The sequence below is a fragment of the Chlamydotis macqueenii genome, chromosome 13 (genome assembly GCF_036417535.1).
Source record: "Chlamydotis macqueenii isolate bChlMac1 chromosome 13, bChlMac1.mat, whole genome shotgun sequence".
NCBI lineage: Eukaryota > Metazoa > Chordata > Aves > Otidiformes > Otididae > Chlamydotis > Chlamydotis macqueenii.
The window spans coordinates 16,445,016-16,470,709 of NC_141568.1; the positions used below are offsets into that span (position 1 = coordinate 16,445,016).

The 25,694-nt window shown below is 40.6% G+C and overlaps 1 protein-coding gene across 2 annotated transcripts; it reads left to right on the forward strand.

The window, feature by feature from the left end:
* The first annotated feature begins 340 nt into the window (after positions 1–340).
* Positions 341–25,432, forward strand: MBTPS1 (membrane bound transcription factor peptidase, site 1). Of its 2 annotated transcripts, none has more exons than XM_086757869.1 (23): positions 341–636; positions 1,821–2,313; positions 3,501–3,758; positions 4,171–4,374; positions 4,754–4,864; positions 6,161–6,270; positions 6,636–6,752; positions 7,760–7,827; positions 8,464–8,566; positions 9,307–9,458; positions 10,445–10,606; positions 11,187–11,331; positions 12,076–12,264; positions 12,443–12,615; positions 13,576–13,691; positions 15,828–15,984; positions 16,864–16,988; positions 18,003–18,080; positions 19,801–19,941; positions 22,061–22,192; positions 22,657–22,783; positions 23,461–23,591; positions 24,610–25,432. In XM_086757869.1, exons 2-23 carry the CDS (start codon positions 2,127–2,129, stop codon positions 24,804–24,806), a joined length of 3,183 nt encoding a protein of 1,060 aa, XP_086613995.1. In that variant the 5' UTR covers positions 341–636; positions 1,821–2,126; the 3' UTR covers positions 24,807–25,432. The 2 variants fall into 2 exon arrangements, with proteins under 2 accessions (XP_086613995.1, XP_086613996.1); XM_086757870.1 differs by having other exon boundaries at positions 8,551–8,566.
* Positions 25,433–25,694: the final 262 nt, after the last annotated feature.

Consider the following 25,694-nt stretch of genomic DNA (forward strand, 5'->3'; position numbering starts at 1 on the left):
GGAGCTGGCTCACCCCGCCGCCATCGCGACCCACCCGCGCATGCGCGCTGCAGCACAGCGCCCGCCCCTCCAGGCCGCTGCGGGGCTCTCGCGAGAGCGCTGTGGTAAACAGTGCACAAAATGGCGGCGGCGGGCCCGGCGGCGGCACGGTGAGCGCGGCAGGCGCGGGGAGGAGAATGGGACGGGGGCTCTGCTGCTGCTGCTTCCGCCGCGCCGCTGCTGTGCGCGGGCTGGGGGGGGAGCGCTGTGCCGTCAGGCTTTGGGGGGGGTGAGAGCGGCCAGCACCCGGGCCTGCAGCACCCGGGCGCCGTTCCCGGTGCTCGCTTCCCCCTCGTTCGCCGCCGAGCAGCGGTCAGCGGCTTCTTCCGTGGTCAGGGGCCGAGCTCCCGGGCCCCGGGGTGCAGCTCCCAGCGGCGCGGCCCCCGGCCGGGATGGCTCCTCGGCTGTCCGGTGGCCCGAAGCCTCCACGTCGGTGCTCTTTGAGCCTCTCTCAGCCGGCGGTCTCCGCGGGGTTCCTGTCGCTCGCTCTGGGGTGCCCTCGCTTCGGAAAAAACAGGGAGCACCTCCACGCGTGGCTGTTGTAGCCCATGGGCAAGCTGACGACTTTAAGCCCCTGTCCAACTCCGCACGACAAGGGTATTAAACAGAGTAAAGTTATGAGTGTGCTGTTCTTTTGCTCTTAGGTTTTTTTTGTCATATTTCAGCATCATGCTCGCATACAATCTGTTATCAGCCATAAGAATGTTTATTTTGCTTGTTTGTGTAGGATTTTTTTTGTTTGTTTTATTGCTATAGGGTTATAAGTTAAGGAAGTTATAAGGTAAACAGCTCAGTCAAGATCAGCAGACGACGTACTGTAACTGTCTCTAGTTTAGGGATGAAGCGGAAGTTTTATAATCGCAAGCAGTTCACAATCTGTCATGATGTCAGTCAGATTGAAATTGAGAAGCATTCTGTCCCTGTTACAAGGAAATACTTGAGAATGCTAAGTAAAGTTAAATAAAAATGAAGTAACAGCTGTCACATGAAGACTCAGTTCATTCTGTTATTGTGCTAGGAGGTCAGCCCATTTTCTCCTAAATAGTGTGAATCCCCTAATAAGGCTCCTGGTTTTCAGTCGTGCTCACTGAAGCAATGTATAGAAGCTTCCCTTCCACATACAAAACGCTTTCAACAATTTCCTTTAACTTCACATTATTACATCTGTAATCCCAGCCCTTATTTTTTCTGGTCCCAATGTTGTGGTAACACGTTCCACCTCAAGAAAATTGGAAAGACTTTTTTTCATGCTGATTTCCTCTTTCAAGCACAGGGACAGCAAGTTTGCTTTCTGTAGTGTCTCTTGTCCTTACCACGCCTCGGCATAGAGTTTGAATCTGATTCTTCTTGTGTAAAATGATGTACTATAGCAGAATTGCTGTTTGCTACATTTCTGCTTGGAAAAAAAAAATCATGCTTTTTTTTTAAGTGGCCAGGGGCTCTTTTTATCGTGTTAATGTTTTATCTTGCAGTTTACTTTTTCTTTGCCATGGGACTGGCATCTCATTTTGTTCTCTTTGCTCCACAAAGGGTGGTAGAGTTTGGTTGTCATTATTGCCTGTTCTGTTGTCAGGTTAATACCAGAGTGTTCCAAACATGCTCTGGTGTGAGCAAGGAAGAAACTTGAGCATTCATGAAAAATTACTAAATGAAAATATAAACAATTTTTTCTTTATTATTCCTAATACTAACTGCCAAAGGCGTCTGCCTTTTGTGATTTTCAGGCTATACAGTTGCACGAACATGAATCTAATTATTTTCTGTATTGCTGTGCCTTACAGGTTGGCTTGCAGACAGCTTTGTTAATTCTTCAAGGGAGTTAAGTTTTCCATCGGAAATGGAGTACAGGACTCAGCTACCACATCCTGAGTGACCGAATCCTTTAGTACAAAATGGAGAAGAAGCGTAGAAAGAAATGAGCCTGTTTTTTAGGCTTCACCTCAAAAGACCATGAAATCTCTACTTATTTTGGACACAGCTTTAAGAATATCCAGTTGATTGTCACAGTGAAAGCAACGTTTACTGAAAGAAAAATGAACTAGTTTATAAAGAAGAAAATTGTGATTTGAATATATGGAATTTTTGGAATGAAACCATTTTCTTCTATGACCATGAAGTTTGCAAACATCTGGTTTGTTCTGGTTGTTATTTTACTCTGTGGCAAAAAACACTTCGGTACCAGACTAGGGAATTCCTCTCATGAGGCTCACATATGTCCTGGATGTTCTCGCCTTACTTTGAAAGTGGAATTCACTTCTACAGTCGTGGAGCATGGTAATAAAGAGCTAAGCAGTGAAAAAAAAAATCCATGTGAAGTTCAAGTGTATGTTACCGATTTATGGTATTTGTGCAATTGTAACATTCAGGGTTTCTGTAGAAGCATATCATCTGCTAAATTCTCTGTATTCAAAAAGAGAAACATTTTATCAAAGGTTTGTAGTTTAACTGGGGACAAGATACAAAGCAGAAGAGAAGGAAGAGAGGGGGAAGTAAAGGGCATGTTAAAAGTGAAAATGGAGCGTGAAGGCTCAGGTGGGCAAGTCTGGTCACTTTGGTGTGTTTAGTAGCCGTTGTTTTCAGCCTGGCCGGTGGAATGGTTGAGACTCTTTTATAAAGTGTAACCGCAAACAGGCCTTGAAGGAGTGAGACAGGCAAGAAATCTCTGTGGGTTTGTTCAAGAAAAAAGGTTGGAAGTGATAATATATGCGTGGAAAAATTGCAAAGATAATTGTGAAGGGAGCAGATGAAAGGCAAAGTGAGGCAGATATCACTGCTGAGGTGGCAGAGGATAGCAGTAGGACGCCTTGACCCTGTGTCCGCTTATTGCCTCAGGTACCCGGAATGTTCCCACAGTGAAGCCGTGTGTGTGCCTGGGTGCTTGCAGGCAGGATGTCAGCAGGGACATTTCTGTGTGTAGTTAGCCAGAGACTTACTGAGGTGAATGTGGTGGTGTGCTGGGGCTGAGATCCCCTCACCGATCACCGATGCAGATCAAGAACTGGGCTGCTGGGTCTGGCTTCATTCTTTGTGCGTGTCGTGGCTGGTGTCAGTAATTTGCACTAAAACTCAGTACCCTGTGGAGGCTAGATTCTTTAAATCGTACGTGTCAAGAAGCATATTGAATTGGCATATCAAGCAGTTTCTGCTGCTGGATGTAGCACTAAGTCTGTTCCCTCTCCCCTGCTCCCCCCCACATCATTTCACCTTTCCATGATATTTACAGTTCTACTTTCCTTTCAAAATTTTTTATCATATTTTTGCCAATTTCCTTTTTTATTAAAAAAAAAAAAGCATTATGTAGTGCAGAAATAAATTGCAGATTTCTAAAAGAGAAAAAAGTGCCTCAAATTGTGATTATTTGCACTGATTAAAGAAAAAAAGAAATTTTTGGACCTTTGTGATGTGATTGTATGAGTAAGCTGCTTAAACATCAGTTCTGATAAGTTGTGCTCTTGTTCCAGAGTATATTGTGGCTTTTAATGGATACTTCACAGCTAAAGCTAGAAGTAAATTTATTTCAAGTGCGCTAAAAAGTAGTGATATTGAGAACTGGAGGATTGTACCTCGCAACAACCCAGCCAGTGACTATCCTAGTGATTTTGAAGTTATTCAGATCAATGAGAAACAGAAAGATGGAGTACTGACACTGGAAGATCATCCAAACATCAAGCGTGTAACACCTCAACGGAAGGTCTTCCGATCGCTCAAATATTTGGAGTGTAAGTAATTTTCTGTGTAATTGCATGAGATCTCTTTTGGAAAAGTCTTAGCCCTATTTTAGACCATCAGCTTAGCATTACAGAAGTGGGAATTGCCCTACAGTTTTTAATTTACAAAACTCTATTCTTTTACCTGAAAAAATTATAGAGGTCTTATCAAATTGTTGCTAAAATGTGGCAACAATTCCATCTGCAACATAGAAACATTTATTTTGCAGCAGTTATCTGAGACTATGGACCACTATATCCCTAGTACATAAAGCAAGATTTTGATTAGAGAAAATGGATACTCACTTGTCTAAAACTTTTGTTATAACAATATGATCTGTATATTTACATAAAAATCTAATCTTTTCTGATTTTTCTTATACTGTTTTTTTTTTTCTATTTTCTTCCTCCTAATTCTACGTAGCTGATCCAATGTTGCACTGCAATGAAACCAAATGGACTCAAAAATGGCAGTCATCTCGTCCCTTGAGAAGAGCAAGTCTTTCTTTAGGTTCTGGCTTCTGGCATGCAACGGGTCGACACTCCAGCAGGCGTTTGCTGAGAGCTATCCCACGCCAAGTGGCTCAGACCTTGCAGGCAGACGTCCTCTGGCAGATGGGTTACACAGGTAAGCTTTTGTCTGTTGGCTTGGAACAATTGCCTTATTTGAAAAAGCAAGTGAAGTGTAAGGAAAGGCTAATTGATTCCTGTGTGTTAATCTCTCACTGAGTGCCAGTTCTGGAAAGATTGAGAAATGCTTTGTTTTGAGATGCGTTTTGTACTTACAGAGTGCTCTTTTGTTTGTGTGTGTGGTGTACTTAAGAGAAGTTGGTCATATTTATGATCTGTGGTTGAATTTTTGAATTGGAATATGAATTTTCTCTAAAATCTGTAATTTAATGAGCTTGTAAATTGCATGCTGCATTAAGCATAAAAGTTTTCTTTAACATGATAGAGTAGGTTTGCTATGAAGCTGAATCAGAAAAAGCATTGCTTTTCTTTTACAGGTGCTGGTGTAAGAGTAGCTGTGTTTGACACTGGTCTGAGTGAGAAACATCCACATTTCAAAAATGTAAAGGAGAGAACAAACTGGACTAATGAGAGAACCTTGGATGACGGTGAGTTAACATGCACAATGGTCCAACTATTCCTGACACAGGCATGTTTTGTTTTCCGTTGTAAAACTGCTGTTGCTGCTGCGGTGCTAACATCTGTTGAAACTGTTTATCGTGCGATTTTAAGTGTAAATCTTCAGTGTCCCGAGCACTTTGTTCTCATACCAAATTCTGTGAAGAGTATTAAGGTCCCAGTAGGTTTTGTGTAAGCCTCCTTTGAACCATATGTGGCGTTTTATCATAGGTTTTGAAAAATGTCAGGCTAAGAAGACTTTATGCAGAGTAGGTGGAGGTGAGAGCAAACCACACAGAAGTGTTTATTTCCTATTCCTTTTTATGTTTTCTGCTGTTTCACAGTGCATATGTATTTTCATACTTATGAGAGAGAATTTTCCTTCTTTACTGTGCAGTCCTAAACTAATCAGAGTTGTGCCAGCTTCCTGTAAGCTTTTTCTAATCTGTATAGTTTTCATCCACAAACACTGTGCTAGCTCACACCCATCAGCATTCCAAAGAACTGTTTATATTCTGGGGTATGTTTGTATTCCTGTTTCATACATCGACCCTAGCTTGCCCTGACTGTATGCTTTCACAGATTATTAACTTCATACAGTCTAAGTCAGTGAGTCAGTTGGCAATTTAATCCCTTTAGGGTTCAAGGTATATGCATATCTTGCTCAGTGTTGTGTGCACTGTATTATATGCAGTATTTCTTTGCATTGCAGCACCTGCTTTTGGTGGTGCTTTTTATTAGTTCTGTGTCCAGATGGTTGCTGGACTGGTAGATTTAGAGTACAGAAGTATGATGCAGGCAGTCCCATAAAGCAAAAGCTAAATTATTTTTTCAGAAAAGGAAAAAATGTGTTTTCTTGTCTCGTTTTTCATCCTTCACAAACTAAAGTTATTTCAGAGTCAGGATAAAATTTTTTTAAGTTTACATAAAAATACATTGGCCTTGTGACTTGCATTATTCCAAAACAACCTTTCTCTCAGGATTGCTTTGTGTGGCTCTTGATTTAATTGGTAGCGATCAGGAGTGGGTAGACTGGGGAGCGTATCACTCAGAATTTCGTCAGCTGGTTGTCTGGCTGCACAGTGCTGGAAATTCTGGCCCCACTGAACTCAGTAGCAAAATGTGATTCGAGAAGGCTAGGACTGAACCCAGTGTTTGTGGTTTGTTGTGAAGTCTGCTTGATTGATGTGATTTTTTGGTATAGGCAGTGTTTAACAGTACAGATCCTTGACAATTAAATGGTTTGTCTTCTAACAGCTTATTTTGTTTCCTTTTCCCTGTGATAGGTTTAGGCCACGGGACTTTTGTGGCAGGAGTGATAGCCAGCATGAGAGAATGCCAGGGATTTGCTCCAAATGCAGAACTGCACATTTTTAGAGTGTTCACCAATAACCAGGTATCTATTTTAGATGTGTTTCAATTTCTACCCTTCCAGATTAATGCTATATTAATTTTTTCCTTTGGGAATATTGCAAGTACTTGTACATGTTGACATACTTTATTTGATAAATGAGAAGAATGCATCTTTCTGTTTAAAGGAGCCTTACTACAAGATGTCTTACACTTTCCAAACCTGGTATATTTTTCAGAAATAATGTGTGGAAGTCTGATCTGTATAGTGTTGGAGCAGTCACTCAGATGTGCTGAGCACTAGAAATACTAGGAGACCACTGTCACTTTTGTGCTTTATTTTGGTGTCGTTTCTCTTCTATTGTGGTGGAATCACGACAGTAGCTTTTTTTCCCACTGTGTCTTACATAGGTCTCATATACATCTTGGTTTCTGGATGCCTTTAATTATGCAATTTTAAAGAAGATAGATGTATTGAATCTAAGTATTGGTGGGCCAGACTTCATGGATCATCCGTTTGTTGACAAGGTTAGTACGAGGAAATAAGGTGGTTGTGGTGTTTTGTATCCCTCACACAAATGCTGGACTTGCAGGGCTACTTGTTTGCCACAGCTGCTGACAGGTTCCAGTGCTGCTTACAATTTCTGTGGAGTTTCATTTGCGTAAGAGAAATTCTGTACAGTGTACAGGCTTTTAGGAATGTATTTAAGGAATGGATTTAGAAAAAAACAAGCAAACCCCAAACATTCAGAGAGCTGTGGAAGCATGCCCTTTTGCAAAATGCTATACGTACTGCTCAGAATTGTGACTCTTAAGCAGGCAACTAAGTGGGCCCTTAGTAGAAGAGTTTAACTGAAATCCACTCTTGGTTTTTTTTTTTTTACTTCTCTGCATGGTTAGTTTATTTCATGGTAAAGATATGGATAGCATTAATTTAGTAGCAAATTGTTTAAGAACAAATAGATAAAAAGACAAGTAGTTGATTCAGCTGTGTGATAAGATATTTGTTTCAGGAATTAGGTTTTTGTTTTTGTAAATGTCATGGTCCCCTGAGTTGTTGATCTGTCCTTCAAAAGCACTAAGTGAATTAATTTACATTTTTTAAAAAAGATAAAATCTTTCTTTGTAAAGAGTAATTAAGGGATTTGAGGCATAGAAATTATTCCTTTTTAAAATAATAACCTACACTGAAATTTAGTTTGACAGTGACTTCGCTACTCTTCCCAGAGTATTACTGGAAGGAATTCAGAATAACTTCGTTTTGCTTTGTTATGGACAGGAGTTTTTCCTTTGGTGTAACCTAAGTATGTACTAATAGCAGTGTTGCTGGTGAAGCTGGGTTATTGGTCACACAATCTTAAGAAAGTTTGGAGCTCAATACTGAATATACCAATGAGAAGTATTCTATAAGTCTCAGTAAGAAAGGAGGATTGGACTAATCATTTGCTTATGTCAGGCCCCATGGAGTGTGTGTTTGTTAGAAAAAGTCTCCTTTTTTGGTGGCAGAGCCTGATTCTAAGCATAATTTTTTGTAGGTATGGGAACTGACGGCTAACAATGTCATCATGGTCTCTGCTATTGGCAATGATGGCCCTTTGTATGGGTAAGTTTCAACGACCACTTCAAAGGAAAGCAAGTATGTTGTTATTATATGTTGTTGGAAGTAGTTGTGCTTGGTCAGGAAGTTTTCCCTCCTCCTTTTTTCTGTAATCTATTTATAGAAAGTGACTCAAGTTAAACTCTTTCCGCTATCTTTGTCACTTGCTGTAGTAGTAATTTGTGAAGTACTTTGCTGTAGTAGCAATTTGTGAAGTACTGAGCTCAATATTTTTCATTGGAACTGTGGAAGGTCAGTAAAAGAAGAATGGCAGTGCTTCCAGCTGACATTCCCTGTTAGCGTGAACAGATGTCTGTGGGTACTGATCTTGGGCTTAAAGAATATAGAAGGGATCAAACCAGAATTATTTGTGGTGTATTTCTAAAATAAATGCCAAAAAATAGACTTTGTTTTGTTTTCCAGATACATGATTTTGTAGTTACTGAGTTAGTTACTAACTGCCTGAAAAGTTACTCTCACTGGTGAGTTTAAGTGTGTGGAGTAGGACTAAAATTTTTTTCTGTGGAGGTTAAAAAGAGTATCTGACAAAAACCTGGTGGCAGCATGCCCATGATAAACTTATGACTGTATCTTGCTTTTGGTTTTTTTTTTTTTGTTTTCCTATCTCCCAACTTGTTCTAGGACTCTCAATAACCCTGCTGACCAGATGGATGTGATTGGAGTAGGTGGCATTGACTTTGAAGATAATATAGCTCGCTTTTCTTCTAGGGGAATGACCACTTGGGTAAGGGACCTAGACTATGGCCAGGCTCGTTTGCAGCCAAAATAAGGGTCTTGGAAAGGCAGCCTTTTTTGAAGGGATAGTCCCATGCAGATGGTATGTGTGGAGTAACCAGTGATAAAATATTTCATCAGGGGTCAGAATAGAGATTCTAAGTCTTTAAGCAAGAAGCTTAATGTTCTTTGCATGTTTTCTCATCATTAATCTAGACCACTGTTGACATTGTTGTAAAATGTCCAGTGCCTTTTGATTTTCGGTGAGGACTCGCCTGTGTGGTTAAACCTGCAGAAATGAAGGCTTGCTCTTGTCCTTCCTTTAGTTTAAAAATGCTAGGATTTCCAGATGCTATATGTAACATTGCACTTATTTGCCTGTTGAACTGAGGTGATGGGTACTGCACACATGATTTCGGATGAGATTGTGTTGTGATGTTGATTAAGGGAACTATTACATGTTTCTGTTGGTGCTGCATCTCGTTCATTTGCCAAGTAGCAAATGTAGTGGTTTCATGCTTAGCATAGATGCTAGGTTAATCAGTAATGTTAACGTTGAAACATTAAGAGCTTGTCATGAATGGCTTGAGTCTTTCTTTAGGTGTTGCTTGCTATTCTGTGGTGCTGAACCTTGCCTAATTTAGTTGATAATTTTACTTCTGAATAACCTGCAGTTATTTTAAATGCGTAAGTGAAGCAACCAGTGTTCATGATGTGTTAGGACAATAATCCATCCATTTTCTTTCATAGGAGCTGCCTGGAGGTTATGGTAGAGTGAAGCCTGATATTGTTACCTACGGCTCTGGAGTGAGAGGTTCTGGTATGAAAGGTGGATGCCGCTCTCTCTCTGGGACAAGTGTAGCATCTCCTGTGGTGGCAGGTGCTGTTACTTTGTTAGTGAGGTAAGTCTTAAATAAGAGTCTCTAAAAAGATAAGGTTGCACAGGGGGCATAAAAGGCCCTAAAAAGGAACCCACCAGATAAAACTAAATCGTGTTCACATGTAGGAAAACAAATTCGGAGGATAAAATCAGGGTTCTTCTCCCTGAGACACTACCTTGTCTGACTAGCTCTAAGTTTTCTGGGAAAAACTTGAGAACTCTTTTCAGTAATACTTACATGTTTGAAAATATAGCTAGGGAGGACAGTACTACAAAGCAATTTGGTCGCATTTTTAAATAATTTTGAATTGCTGAGCTTCTGTCAGTTGTGTTGTAGAAGAGCAGCTACTCAAAGTAGGCCCCTGTAGTAGATAATTATCTAAGTACTTGTAAATTTTATAGGATTTAGGGTTTTATGGTGATTATCCAGTTGCATAAGTAATCTGTTGCACACCGAAGAACTTGGAAAGGTGCGAGTTGCAAGTCTGTACTTTGTGTTTGTCATTGCTACTACATGAGGATGAGACAGACCTTTATTTGAGAAACACTTAGGCCAAAAACTCAAAGTCATCATTGTATTTCTTCCATAAAATGGTGCGTTTGTCTTTGAACAGCAAAGCTGTTTTCCGCCCCCTGAAGACTCATGTGAAAGATACCAGCAAGTTTCCAGTTACAAAGGCTTTGATTTTCAGAATATCTTATTTGGCATATAAAGACACTGCCTTGATTGTAATGACTGCTGGTCATGGAGCACATTGTAAGGAAAAAAAAAATCATGTAATGTTAGTTTTTAAGAGAAATATGTCAGAAAGTTGTCACTCTTCTTCAGCTGTTCCAGTGAGAAGTCAAGTAGTAGACAAATATGAAGGGAGGATGTTACTGACAGCAAATTGATTTTTGATTGCATTTTCTTTAAGTCAGATGACTTTTTAAGGCAGAGTGGTAAACAAGACTAGCTAGAAACTAGAATAAAGGCCACCTAACATGATCTAATTTTTCCTATTTCAGCACAGTTCAGAAGCGTGAAATGGTGAATCCAGCAAGTATGAAGCAGGCACTTATTGCATCAGCACGTAGACTTCCTGGAGTCAACATGTTTGAACAAGGACATGGCAAGTTGGATCTTCTGAGAGCTTATCAGATCCTCAACAGCTATAAACCACAAGCCAGGTTAATTTTAATCCTTAATTAATCACTGATACACTATAACCTACTGTATTTATTTTAAGAGAGCAGGTGATGTGTGTGTAACTCAGTTGAGCAATCTGTGCTTATGCAACAAAGAGAACTTGCACAGATCTTATGTAATCCTGATGCATGAATTTTGACAAGAGAATAGATGAAAAGTCAAAGTATTTTCTGCATAAGTTACAGCAGTGTAGGGGATGAAATGTCTATGAGAGCTAAATTTACTTTCTCTCTTAGTCTCAAATGTTATGAATAATGTAACATAAAATACAATGGAAAAGTACTTGAATTTTAACTTTTGAGAATAAGAACATTCTCACTGTTCTGAAAAGTTTTTTTCTTGTGTGTGTGAAAATCTTTCCACAAAACTTAAAATTTAAAAAGACTAGAGGAGAAGGGAAGAAGATTTTTGGGCAGATTTGGAAAGTGAGGTAAGAGCTTGACAGAGTAGCTGTGACTGGCAGGTTTTATCTGTAATTTTTTCATAGTTATGTATAATGGTGTGTTCTTCTTCTGTTTATTGATTTATTTTTTAAAATTTATCTTCTCCATCCTACTGTAGTTTGAGTCCAAGCTATATTGACTTGACAGAGTGTCCCTACATGTGGCCCTATTGTTCTCAGCCCATATACTATGGAGGGATGCCAACCATTGTTAATGTTACTATCCTTAATGGTATGGGAGTCACTGGGAGAATTGTAGACAAGGTAAGACTTAACATTGTTCCAAGTCTTGACTATTAATGTTGCTAAAGGCTTCCCAGAAAAGAATGTTTAGCTATGAATTTAATGGAACGAATCAGATTTCTTACTGCTAAGAGCAAGAGATGCAAAATGTTTGATTTCAAAGGACGCACCCAGATTAGTAAGATTTGTCAGCATGAGCTGTCTACAAGTTTTCAAGCACTGCATTGGTTTCAGGGGTGTGTAGTGTTTTATCTTTGTAAAACCAGTTTGGATTGACAGGTTCTTGGAGATTTCTTTGTATTCTCTGATAGCGTTTTAAAACTTTTGGATAGACCTTCTTCTTTATTTTCTTTTTTTTTTTTTCTTTTTTTTTTTTTTTTTTTGATCTGGAGCATAAGCAATCTCAGTAAATGATCCTGACATTATAAATCATGCCTCTTCCTTGGGTCAGAATGACCTCAATGTATTGACTTACCAAGGTCTGCTGCAAAACCTATTCTACAACAGTGATGTTGAGCATGTTGTTTTGACTAGGGAGGTTTTTAATTTTTTTTTTTTAATTAAACTTTAAGTAAGTTTAAATGCTGAATAGATTTGGAAATTGATGCAAGTTAAATAAGACACCTATCCCATTTAAAAATTGGACATAATCTTCAGAAAAACTAAGATTTGTTACTTCTTTGTGCAGAGGAAGAGGGCTATGTGTGCAAAAATTAGTGACTGCAGATACTGTTTTGCCAATGTTCTGTATTCTCCATTTCACAGCCAGACTGGCAACCCTATCTCCCGCAAAATGGGGATAATATCGAAGTGGCTTTTTCCTATTCCCCTGTGTTGTGGCCTTGGTCTGGATACTTAGCTATTTCCATCTCTGTAGCAAAGAAAGCAGCATCTTGGGAAGGCATTGCTCAAGGTCATGTTATGATCACAGTATCATCCCCTGCAGAAAATGAAGTAAGTTCTGTACATCTTGTTTTTTTCACTATTAATAATTATGAAAACTGCTTCTCTATATACAAATACCTTCTTTTTAAGGGGTTACTCTGATCCCATCATTTGAAGCTTAAGTTAGTTAACTGATGAATGTTCTGTGGGGAAAAAGGATTTCACTGTAGTTTGTTCTTTCCTTCAGTCTAAGAATGGTGCAGAGCAGACTTCAACGGTGAAGCTTCCAATAAAAGTGAAGATTATTCCTACTCCACCTCGTAGTAAGCGAGTCCTTTGGGATCAATATCATAATCTCCGTTATCCACCAGGATACTTCCCCAGGGATAACTTGAGGATGAAGAATGATCCGTTAGATTGGTATTTATCTCAAGTTCTATTAAATCAGTATTTCTTGATTGTATGTTAACAATATGGGATAACTTTACTGAATGCCAGAATGCTCTGGCCTTTTTCACTGTGGCAGGGAATTATCTTTTCTAAAAAATCCATGAAAAGCAGTTGGACTCTGCATGCTTTTGGTGCAGGATTTTTTTTCGGCACTATAGTTTTATTCCCATGAAATGAAAACCTTTTAAAATGCACATTTAAGACACTGAGATTTTTGTTTGGCTTTCAAAGTGTAGCATTTTTCTTTTCTGCCCTAATTTCACCCAGGAAGTTAAGGGGGGCACTTTGTTAGCTGCTTGAGCATTCGCTTATCAAAAAACTTTGAGAAATTTGAAAGACTGAATCCTAAAGAAGAAAGCCTTTGTCTGTTTAGGGAGACTCTCTTTGAAGCAGGGCAAGGCTCAGCTGACTTGCTGTCTTTCATAGATGGAGAAGGAAACCATCCATAGGAAGAACTGCTTAGCAATGTATAAGTCAGAATTGTTTGAGTTGGTGACCAAGACATAGGCTTTTGGAAAGCTACTTGGAGCATGCAAATATGGCAAATGGACAGAAACAGTTATTCAGCAGTTATTTACAAGTGGTCTTCTGTGCTTCTTCCAGTTAGTAGTTAAAAATGCGGCTTTTTTGCAAGGAGGAAGTCCTGTGGAGAGCATCAGTGTTTCTCTGTGGTGGGATGCAAACATGTAGAATTGTGTTTTGTAAGGAATAGGCTCAGTCTCTAGCTTTAAGTGTATAACTCTTCTCTGTAGCACTTGGAACCAGTGTAATTTGTGAAGAATTTTGCGAGGAAACAACGATGCTTTGAAAACTACAGGTTATGATTTGAAAAAAATTGACCTTTTAGGAAGTAATCTGTAATTAGAGGATTTAAATCAGATTTCTGCATGCCAGATTTAAGTGTCTTCAACACTTTTCTCTTTTCCTAAGGAATGGTGACCATATCCACACAAACTTCAGGGACATGTACCAGCACCTAAGGAGCATGGGGTACTTTGTTGAGGTTCTTGGTTCCCCGTTTACATGTTTTGATGCAAGTCAGTATGGTAAGCATGAGATAATTGTCTTGTTCTCCATATGGTGAGCTACTTCCTAAAATGGCCTGGTTTTTGGAAGACCAAAAACGTTGTGGGAGCGCAAAGAAAAATTACCATGATAGTAGAAAAATGTTGTAACAGTGAGTGTGTTTATTATTTATATGCTCATATTTAGCGGTGTGAAGTGTCACTGCAGAAGCTTGCTTGGGAGCTAGTAGAATTAGTGCTGTTTTATATTCTTATTGTGAAAAAAGATGAAAGGGAAGGCCCACCTCTGAGTGGGTTGGAAGCCCCACTGTATTCCATCCCACAAAGGCAGAACTGTATTTGCCAAAAGATTTTGGCACAGTCAGGATGAAGCATGACGTGAATAGCAGGCTAAAATCAAAAGTGTCCATTCTGTTTCTTTTTTTTCCTCAGCAGTGGCATTTTAAAACACTGATCTTTGTGGATAGATAAAAGAGTGGGGAAAGTATTCCATCTGGACATATGTTATAGCAAAGCAGTATGTAGCTTATTTCTTCTGTGTTTATCAGGAAGGAGATTTGGTAGATTTGCCGGGGAGGAAACAAACCGAGCTGTCTGTGCTCTTTTCTGCTCCAGTGTGCCTCTCTGACCATGACATACTCCAACAAAATCCTCTTCTCTTGTGGACTGTGGTGTTCTTCAGTGGCCTGTAAAGTCAGGGTGCATTCTCCTGACAGTTTTCTAGTTATGGAAGTGTTGTCAGTGGTGAACTTTGGTCTATCTTGATTCTTCAGTAAATAGCAGTCCATGGCTTTTTGAGTTCAGTGGATGTGCAACTGGATACAGAAACAGTAGCCCTTAAAAAAGTGACAAAGCAGTTTATGTTCTGAGACCGCTGGTTTTATAGCTGATAGGGAGCAGCGTTAGGGAACTTGTCTCTCTTCTGGTTGACTGTCATTTGGTTGGAGAAATGAATGGAAAACCTGAACCAGTTTTCTCCTATCCAGTATCCCAAAGAAGTAGTTTAGGATGTGTACTGCACTAAGTGGGAAGAGGATTTGGTACAGTTGATTTTTCATCTCTTCTGGTATTCCTCAGGTGTTCCCTGTGCAGCAGCCGCGTTAGTGATGGTATGAGCCCAGTCTTACATTGTACCTCATTTGATTAGTAGCTTGTTGGGCTTCCAGAATTTCCTCAATGGGAAGAAGTGAGGGGTGGGGAATGCAGTGATCTGTGGTCCAGCTGCCACTTTTCCCTAGTTTGTGTTGTCTGCAAACTTGGTGATGGTACGCTCTGTCCCATTGTCGGAGTCATTAACATGGTTTCTACAGGAGCTTTATCACAAGGCCTTCCAAACGCAAACTGCTGGGACTCATAGAATTGGCCTGGTTGCAAGGGACCATGAGAGACGGGGCCGGTGTCAGTGGTTGAGCAGGTTCCTCAGGGTATCATCCTGTTGAAATTTGTGTAATTTCTGGGGGTGAAAGTTCCACCATCTCTCTGGACAATCAGAAATTGAAGAAGCAAAGTGGTTTATTATTCAGGAACACTCTGAAAGCATTGACATCTTTTCGGAAAATAGAACTATATTTTTCTGGTCGTATTTTTCAGTGACACAGGGAAGGTTGTGCTTGCTTGTGCACAGGAGTGAGAGAGGGTTATGTGAAAGTGGCACGACACTTTAGTTGGATCTGTTGAAATGCAGCTGTAGTTTTCAAGGTCTGAATCAAACCAAGTTTCGGAGTAATTGTTGTCTACCTGGCTGCAAATCTGCAGTAGTGAGCAGAGTACCTTTTAAAATTGGACCAGGTGAATCTCCTGATTGTCCTCTTCTGACACAGCTTGGCTTGGTTTATGGAGCGTTTGAGTGACACCTGATATATGCAGGCATTCAGTTCATGAGACCATACAAGCACGAGTCGTAACTGACACCCTTAAAAAGCACATTATGCTGCCAGAATAATTTTTGGATACATTTGTGAAGTGAATTGTCTTATGTTTCCCATTCTTAAATGTTACTTCTTTAGATGAGCTGCCAGAGCAGGGCACATGGACCAGATGTTGTACAAAATGTGTGCTTGTGTTGACTTTTGCGTGGGTTGCGTGGGTAGCGATAACATTACAGTGAATAGCCTGTAACTATTTGTTGTGAACTTTTGTTTTTGCTTTTACACACAGGGACTTTACTGATGGTGGACAGTGAGGAAGAATATTTTCCCGAAGAGATAACCAAGTTGAGGAGGGATGTTGATAATGGACTTTCACTTATAGTGTTTAGTGACTGGTACAACACGTCTGTGATGAGAAAAGTCAAATTTTATGATGAAAACACAAGGTACCAATGTGTGTCAAGTTCTTTGGGAAATAAAATGCCATAGAATTGACAGTTTATGCACATATTGCCCTAAAAATCCCAACTGGGATAGGCTGTACTTTAGTGTTTGCTTACTGCCTGTGGGAAGGTACTACCTGAAGAGCAAAATTGATGTTGAGCTACAGCTTACAGGGAATAGCTACCTATTTTGTGATGATTGCAAAGGCCCCCTTCGTAATGTAATCTTCTTTTAAAGCCCAGAAAAACATTTACAATGAAAAGAAGTAAGAAATGGGAGACTGACAAACAAAGGAAAATGGATAAGTTTTCACTTTTGGGGAGCAGAATAGAAAGAAAATGTGGGTTGCAAACAGAATTGCCCGGTTGTGCACTTATCATTGAAGTAATTCTAGTGTATCGTATAAAGAGAAAATAAGGTAATACCAGCAATGGTGGTGGAGACCCTCATAATTACTCTAGTTGTCATCCTGGTTTGTGTTACTGTTGAGCTAGAAAGACCTGTTCTGCGGTTCGTGAGCAAGTAACATTTTGCTTCATTAGAAAAATGAGAAGCAAATGACAATGACCATTGTTTTTGCCTCATCTTAGCCAGATGAAGAGCATAAGACTGAATTTCTTTCTGGCAAACTGAAGTTTTCCATGGAACTGAAATGGACCGAGAACTTTGCATTAGTATTCCTTAGCTTTTGTTCAAAAGCATTGGTGTCAAAGAGAGACAGCTGCTCACATGCCCCTGGAGTTAAATAAGGCTTTGAGATGTAGTTCATTATTTAAGTGACTTTAAAAAAGTCTGCATGTACAAAGGTTCTCATTCTACAAACTCTAGGATTGTATTCTGTATAGTAATAAACTAAAGTAATAAAAAAATATTTTTTACAGACAGTGGTGGATGCCTGATACTGGAGGTGCTAATATACCAGCTCTCAATGATCTGCTTTCTGTCTGGAATATGGCCTTCAGCGATGGGCTGTATGAAGGCGACTTTACCATGGCAAACCATGAAAGTGAGTACTGGAGGCTGTTGCCTGTGCAGGCTACAGTGTGTTGTTTGGAAAATAGTTTTGTGTGAGAATGAGCTTGAGTGAGAGTCAAGGGAACACTCAGGTTCAGTGAAAAGAGTCTCAATAAGCATGCTTACTTCCTTTGTAAAAGTGTATGAAAAATTTTCAGACCAGGTCATGAATGTCCTCAGTTTAGGCTTGCGTTCCAGGTGCTGATACTTGGAAGAGTCTTGTTGGGGCGTGTCTGTGTTTCTCTGGACTGTAAATGTTACTTGCTAAGGTGAAGCCTTTGGTTTTAATTTTGTCAATTACATGGAAATTTGACATTTTGGAGGAAGAAAATTGATAGGGACTTTTTCCTTGATATACACCAATTCAGGCATGCATCGCAACATCCTGAGATGTTTCATAAATTCCTGTTCTTATAATCTTTTGAATTGTTCCCCCTGACATGAATATGTTTGATTGGTTCCCAGTTCGGATTTTGTGGTTAGGCCACAACTCTGTGACCTTACTGTTTTCAGTCTTTCTAGGTCTAGCCAGTCTTTCTTTTTATCTGACCAAGTCACTTGATGTTTTCAGGCTTTGTTTCCAAATCTGTCTTCTGAATGGTTCATTCAGAAAGTGTGTGTGAAAAGAGAAGGTACCAGTGCTGAGGTCTCTCTGTGCTCACCAGTGTTGATTGAAGGAGACAGATTCTCTGTAGTATAAACAATGACTGTTAGTGTGAACTACTACGTTTCTCATGACATTTGATTAAGCTTTTCATTTAAAAAAAAAGATGTCTGTCTCCTAAACAGAAAGATTTGAAAGCTGTATGTAATGACGAACCTGCAAAAGCTGTGCTTAGAAATACCTTCTCTGTGAATGCACATATTGGTCAAAATACACAAATTCAGAGCGGTGTTCTTGGGCATATTTTCTTTCAGTTCTTGTTTTAACAGCTCGCTGAGTGTGGTGAGAAGGGAGGCAGTGTCATTTTCAGTCTTTAAACTGCAATTTTGTGATGTCTTTCAGTGAATTATGCATCAGGATGCAGTATTGCAAAGTTTCCAGAAGATGGCATTGTCATTGCACAGACTTTTAAGGATCAAGGTATGCACTTCCTTATCTTTTTTCTGTGCTTTAAGTAGAACTTTGGAGTTGGTGCACAAGCAAAGTTAGAAAGTCTAAAGGTGTAAAAACAATGGAGTGAAAAACACGTCGACAGAGTAGGTTTTTTTCCATTTTGCGTAGAACATGTAGTTGGATACCTAACAGACAGCTGCAATATGACTCTGTATGCAATTTTTATATAGTACAATGATACGCAAGTGTATATATGCAGTCTTTTATGATGTTTGCTGTATGTAAACACGTCTGTGGGGAGAGAGAGTATGAATTTGACGAGTAGCCTTCTAGACCTGCCTTCTCTGTTGAATCCGTTTCATTGCAACCACAAAGCAAAAGAGCTGTGTGTTTTGCTTCTGCTATCTAAAGACAGTGTCTAAAGAAAAGGAGATTAAATACTGAATTTGAAGTTTGTCTTACTTTGTTTTTTGAAATGGGTGTTTGAGGCGGGAAGCCTTTAACCTAAAACCAGCTTTCTGCAGACTTCATTTTAGTTCCTTCATGAACTGGGGTGTTTTCCCTCCTGAGATAAAATGATCGGAGGGATTTGTAAGGTACAGGTGGCAGGTTTATAGCCAGGTGCCCTCTGGGTTTTGCTGCACTGGGAAGGTTCCTGTGCTTTTTTCGTATTTTCTATTCATTGATTATCTCAGTTACAATTGTAAATATCTCGCAAATGTGTCTTAGGTTGCTGGTTTATTAGTAGCATACTTGCAATGCTTTTGGAGGCAGGCTTTTAAATGATACTCCTTCAGAAGCTGCTCTTACAATATTGGTGCAAGTGTTTCAGAAAAGGCTGAGTAGATCTCTGAACCATGGCAGGGCTGGATGTACTGAAAAGTGGCTGTGCCTGCCAGTTCAAAGAGCAGTTGGGGTAAGGAGGGAGTAAAATTTGCCAGAGTTTAAAGCAGAGGAGGAAGCTAGGAAAACCTCATGTGAGTTTCTTGAGGGTTTTGGTTTGTGCAGCTTTTTTTTTTTTTCCTTGGCTTGGCTGTCCTTACTAAACAATACTTTTCTTTGTTCCTGAATTGAAATCTGAACAATCAAAGCACAGAGGTAACTAGCAACTGACTGCAGAGCTGCAGAGAGATGCAAGCCCAGCAGTCTTTAAAATGAGCTTCCCCTGAATGCGTGCTTTAAATGAGTTAAATCAAAGCCTTTGTCTTGTGGCTGCTGCTTACAGAGACACAGATGTTGTATTTGATGGAATGTCTCTGTTCTCCTTTGTTAGTTCCAGTCAGTTTTATTTTAGGAATAGGTAGGCATGGCAGCAAAGTAAGTTGGCGAAGAGCAGTGTGCGTTGTGATGGCTGATTTTTAAGTTACTATATCCCATAGAATTCTGCAGAAGGACTAAAACAAAGCAATTTGTAAGGCAGAACACTTTGGTTTTAAACCTGTAGCTGAAGATATTAGAATTTTACGTTTGAGCATATTGAAGATAATCCAGGTTGTGAGGTCTTTTTCTGCTTCTCCACCAAAGTAAGACAAACATTAGTATCAGTAGGAAACTTCAGAATCAGGGTCTTGGAGCACTTTCATTTTTATCATAACATCATGGGGTTTTTGAAAACATTTGCGTAAATGTGTAACATGAAGAGTGGCGTAACTGCATTGGTAAGTTTGCAATGTGGGCTGTGTTACCTTACGGGTAGATTGATGTTGATGCTTTGCAGGCTATGAGATTTATTTATGCTTTGCTTTAGGTCTTGAAGTTTTAAAACAGGAGACTGCTGTAATTGAAAATGTCCCTATTTTGGGACTTTACCAAGTTCCTTCAGAAGGCAGTGGCAGAATTGTTTTGTATGGCGACTCCAATTGTTTGGATGACAGCCATCGACAGAAAGGTGCGTAAGCTTTGACACACGGGAAGAGTTACTGTCTTAAGCTGACAACTGTCCTATGGGGTTTTTACAGCTCTCATCAGAAGCAGCTGTTTTCTAGGAGTTCTCTGAATATTCCTAACGGGGGATTAATCTCACTTCTGCCAACCGTTATGCATGCTTGGTTTGAAGCTGTGAAGAGGCTATTAGGGGATCCCTTCACTTTTTCCCCAGTTGCATTTTCAGAATGTTTATTTAGGGCAGTGGATTTTATCTTTTGAGTTTGCTCATCAGCTTGCATTATTCCCTTTGCAATGTTTGCCTTGTGCCCTTTGCAGTGTTTCCTGGGAGGATATAGGGTAACGTTCAACATTTCAGTTGTGCATTGCTATTGACAGAAACCAGCTGGTGTAATTATGTCAGAAAGTAGAAATTTCTATTTGAGTTTTCAAAATGTTTGTTTGCAACTCTAGGTAGCAAGTGCATGCAGTTTGTTTGACTCCCAGAGAAGCCATTCTCTCTAGCACTTTTAAAATTTTTCAGAGATTGATTGGATTTCTCATAACATGTAAAGCACAAGGTGGTAAATCTGTGGCTCAAGAAGCCAAAGATAATCCAATTATGTGAGATCTCTTTCTGCATTTCCACTGAATGTGGTTTCAAGCTGAATTTTCTTTTTGTGGTGAAAAGTACATTTATAATTTTTTAAGCTTTTGTCACCAGCATCTTAAAATACTGGGTTATGCAATCCATCCCTTGCCTAGTTTATTAAAGTTTAAAGGCACTTACTGCCTAAGGGAGCTCACCATCTGTAGCTCATTTCTTTTTCTCCAAACATTTTCTTTTTCTTTGAAAGTTCTCCAGTTTCTACTTGTCTGCCTTTGAGTGGCTTCCAGTGAGTTGCCATAACACCAGCATAGCGGTGCCTTATGTGCTTGCTGTAGGTTATTGAAAGCATGTAGCATGAAAGAGGATACCTAGCTTTAAATTAAGTAATAGAAAATGACACTTTGTTACCTCCCTAATGCTGTTAAATTCGGTGTGACCTGTGAAGCAAGAAAACGTGGAAGGCTCTAAAGAAATCCTTTAAAATTAGCTTTTAAGTTGTGCACTAGGAGCTATGTCTCCTGCAGAGACATCGGTGGCCTTAACTGAGGTAAATTCCTAACATTTGTGACTATAAATCCTTAAAATCTGATTGACCTCTTTAAAAATCAAAGGTGAGGATTTAAGGGACACCAGGATTATGAAGATTAATTCCAATTCCCAGCCAACTGTTCCTGCGGGGAGAAGTTCTGAGAAAAATAGTTTGCTGTGTAGTGGAAATAGCAGATAAGGCATTGTCCTACTCCTGCAAAGGGAAGTTTTAAAGACTTGATGTGAACTAGCTGGAGTGCTTGTTTGTTAGGGCTGGCTCTGGATTAATAGTAATTCAGGAGAGAATCAAAATGAGGGTCCATGTGCTGCTAAAGTGCAAAGGAAAGCCACGATCGAATATATTGTGGCTTTGATTCCCAGCCTGGTCTGTATCACAGCTGCTGGAGGTGCTGCTTTTGCTTTAACTGGGATGTGGCCAGAACCTTTCTCCTTTGTTTGTTTGTTTGTTATTTTGTTAAGCTTGGGAAAGTGAATGAGTTGTAACTTTCCACTGAAGATACTACTTTGTTCTTACTTTCCTTTTCAAGATGTTTATTTTGTCCTTTCAAAAATGTAATTGATTCTCCATTTCCCTCGTAAAAATGATGTCAGAAGCTCTGAGCTTCCTGTGTTTCCACACAGAAAAACCTTATAATTTTTGCAGGGACTTGGGTGGCCTTGCACAACCTGGAATTCTTATATCTGAGACCTGTTTTTTTATGTCCTGCTCCCCAAAGAGCCTGATTTGGTACACAAGAGAAGATAGGTTAAGACTGAACAGATTATTTTTGCATTTGTATATGGGAGGTGGGAGGATGGGGTGTGTGTTGAAAGTTGCATCTTCTTGAGATTGAGCCTAGAACTTCAGAAGGAGAAAAAAAAAAGAGTCAGAAAAAACGGTTGTACTTAGAAATGTCGTTACAGCCTTCTTAACTGATAGATAAGCCATTTCAGATGTGGCATAATGCGTATCTTGTTTTGGGGCTTGGGACTGTGAAATCCACAGATTGCTTTTGGCTCCTGGATTCCCTCCTGCAGTACACTTCCTATGGGGTGACGCCGCCAAGTCTCAGCCATTCCGAAAACAGACAGCGACCGCCGTCAGGAGCAGGCTACTCTCTCCCCGAGCGGATGGAAGGTGAGAGACTTGATTACTAAGCAGAGCCCACAACTGAGGAAGCGTCAGGGTAGAATTTGGGAAGGCCCAGGCAGACCGCTTGAGTTCTACCCCGGTAAGGTTCATTTGGTGTGAGCTCTACAATGTTCTGTTGTTTTACTAGAAGGGAGCAGTTACTTGTAGGGATTTATCACAGTGTAGTTGTGATTCAACTAAGGAAAATGTTCTGTTTATAGAGTAGGAATTTTCAGATACCTAGTTCTGCTAAGGGAGCATTTTAGTTACTAGCAGCAGAGCACGTATGAACCATTCAGTCTTGTCTCACGTGCTCCAGCAAAACCTGGATGACCTACTATTGTAGGTGCACAGCCTTACTGTTTTGTAAGGAAGGTACCCCTTGGTAATTCTAACCAAGATTTAGCTACGAGTCGTCGTTACTGTAAAGAGCTTCTGGTAACCCAGTCTGTCTGTTCTGCGAGTTACAGGTAACCATTTGCATCGGTACTCAAAGGTGCTCGAGGCTCACTTGGGAGACCCTAAACCCCGGTCCCTTCCTGCTTGTCCTCACCTGTCCTGGGCCAAACCACAGCCTTTGAATGAAACTGCCCCCAGGTTAGTATTCATCTTTTCTTATAGTTATACAAGAAGCCTTGCTTTTGAGTTTGGCTGACAAATTATTTGTTCCATCTGCTTGTGAAAGGGACAGCTGGAATGCCTTTCCGAGAGAAATACCAGATTGTAAAGAGGAAATAATGATTAATGCCTCTTCAGTGAATAATTCTGACTCACCTTATAGCTGCACTATGTAACTGGGGGGATTTTAAAAACAGCTCCACAAGTCAGTTCACTGTTGTGACTGAGTGATCCCAACTTAGAATGGTCTTGGTTAAATCTGTTGTCGCTCCGTGCCTTTTGAAAAGGTTTTCTGAAGCAGCTTCTTGGACAGCTCGCCTAACTGCCTTCTGTTGTATCATTTGTCAGTCACTCGAAGGAAAACGCACCGGCGTATAGCCCCTGCTTGTCTGCTGAGCTGCTGATGGTAAATTTTGGTAGCCTGTGTGCAAGAGAGTGAGTTGTTAGTAAATAGTTGCTGATCTAAGTGTGTCCCTGTGGCACCTGAATTTAACTTTGGAGGCCTGCAAACTGCAGAACGTGGAGAGTGGATCAGGTTATCATCTCAGCCAGCGAGTTGTTTGCAGGTTCCAGCTGTCAGTTTCTCTGTGTTTCTACAAAATTCCTTGCACTGCTGAAGTAAGTGGCAGACACCTCTGTCTTTAAATTTCTTCTAGTAACCTTTGGAAACATCAGAAGTTACTGTCCATTGACCTTGATAAAGTGGCTCTGCCCAGTTTTCGACAGAACCGACCCCAAGTGAGACCATTGTCCCCTGGAGAAAGTGGAGCATGGGACATTCCTGGAGGTAAATACTGAAAACTTTGAAAGTTGCTGGTTTGCTTTCCTTTTTATATAAGCTTTGAAAAAAAGCAAACACGGCGCAACCAGAAGAGAGGCCACGTGTTTATTTCCAGTTGTGAAAAACATGCAAATAATAGTATGGCTGTGTTGTGAAAGGCTGACTGGTGAAGCCTGAGAGAAATATTTTTGCATATGAATAGTTTATTCAGGAGAAAGCGTGTGTGACATACTGGGAGGAAGATTTTGGGAGGTGTTTTTTGGGTAGTTGAGGTTTGTTTGGTGCTGTTCAGACTGATGGAGGTCAGCAGCAGTTCTTGTCCTTGGGAGCTGTGGGTAGGTACCTCCTGTTAGTTAAAATTCTTTGTGTGAGTGCACAAAAGCAGAGTCCAGAAGACTTTTGTCTGAATGGTGCTTTGGGCAAGGTGTTACACTAACAGGTGATGTAGAGCGCTTGAAACAGCTTTCAGTCTCATGGCCGGCTGCCCTCCTGTACAAGCTGGACGCTGCAGGTAGTTGGGAAGCTTCATGCATGCCCTTTTCCCAGGCTGAGCTGCTAGACCAGAAGATGCCTATAAAAAGGAAGAGTTTGGCTCTACAGCTCATCCTCACCGTGTGCACACGCGGTCTCTGGAGCAAGCCCAAAATCACTTCCTTGCGGCATCAGGATTTGATGCGATTTATAGAAATTACTTAGTGGTGAAATGATGGTCGAGCATTTGCACCTCTCTTCTAATGCAGAACAGAAGATTGTTGTTGCAGGGGAAGTCGGGGTTGTACGTTCATGTGCCCAAATAGGTCAAGGTGGAAATGCTGGTGCTTTTCTGTAACGTTAGCATCCTGTCTTATTTTCGCTGATCGGTCTGCAGTTGTTAATCTTCCCGTCTGAAATGTAATCTGGTTAATAGCTGTTTCGTCTTTGAACAGGAGTTACCATCGGATCCTTTTGGTAGATAGCGTTAACACTGCAAAGACATGGTTGCTTACACGGTCGTTAGTCGCTCCAAACCTCTTTGTCTTTGCAGGTATAATGCCTGGCCGCTACAACCAGGACGTAGGACAGACTATTCCGGTCTTTGCTTTTCTTGGTGCCATGGTGGTTCTGGCGTTCTTCGTGGTGCAGATCAACAAAGCGAAGAGCAGGCCAAAGAGACGCAAACCACGAGTGAAACGACCGCAGCTTATGCAACAGGTTCATCCACCAAAGACGCCTTCTGTGTGAAAGCTCTCAGTTGCCAAAGATCACCTCCTTTTACCAGTTGCTTTCCTGGGCGATCGATCGCTCCCAGTGAACGTGTGGCGAATGCGGCACTGATCGTACTGGTGATCCACACCTGACATCATCTCATAGTCTTTGGTTTCTGTAGAGAAAACAAAAAAAGGACCTCGGTTGATCGTCTGTACAGAAAACTGCAGCTTTAAGCAGCCAGAGCCACCAAAGACTTGAATACTGTTTAAATGGCTGCTTAAGTCACTACAGATCCCAAGAGGGGGAAAATGGACCTTTTTTTTTAAGCTGACCAAACTAAAATTTATTTGTTTAGAGGCTATTTTCTATATTTATTGTTGGGGAGGGCGGGGGGGAAAGTCACTTTAAGGACCTCTGCTAAGGCAAAACAAGTGCATTTTTTTGGACAGAATGCAATTTTCTAGAACGGTATTATTCTGAAGAGTATAACGTGCACCATTAAAGGAGGGAGGGGGCGAGAGAAACCAGTACAAATCAGTGAGGCATACTCCTGCAGTTTATTTTTATAAAGCCAACTACCATGATGTTTTGTAATTTTTGGTCATGATTTCACCGTTGTTGGTGAAGCAGATTTTCAATAAATATGTTATCTATATGAAGCCGAGACAATGTGCTAGATGGCTCTTCTTTCCACTGCCAGTCAGAGAGAGCAAGTTGTTGAGTAGAGAATATTTTCATATCTCCCCGTCTTTGCCCCATACCTTTTAACAGCAGCATCCCAAGCTCCAGACTTTGCTTTGGAGCACTAACTGGGCAGTCATACGAACGGTGCTCGCTTTTCCATCAAAGAGAAAGGAGGAGGGCACCTGCCAAGGGGACACAGCAGTGGGGAAAGCTGCCAACCCACAGGGACCCTCAGCT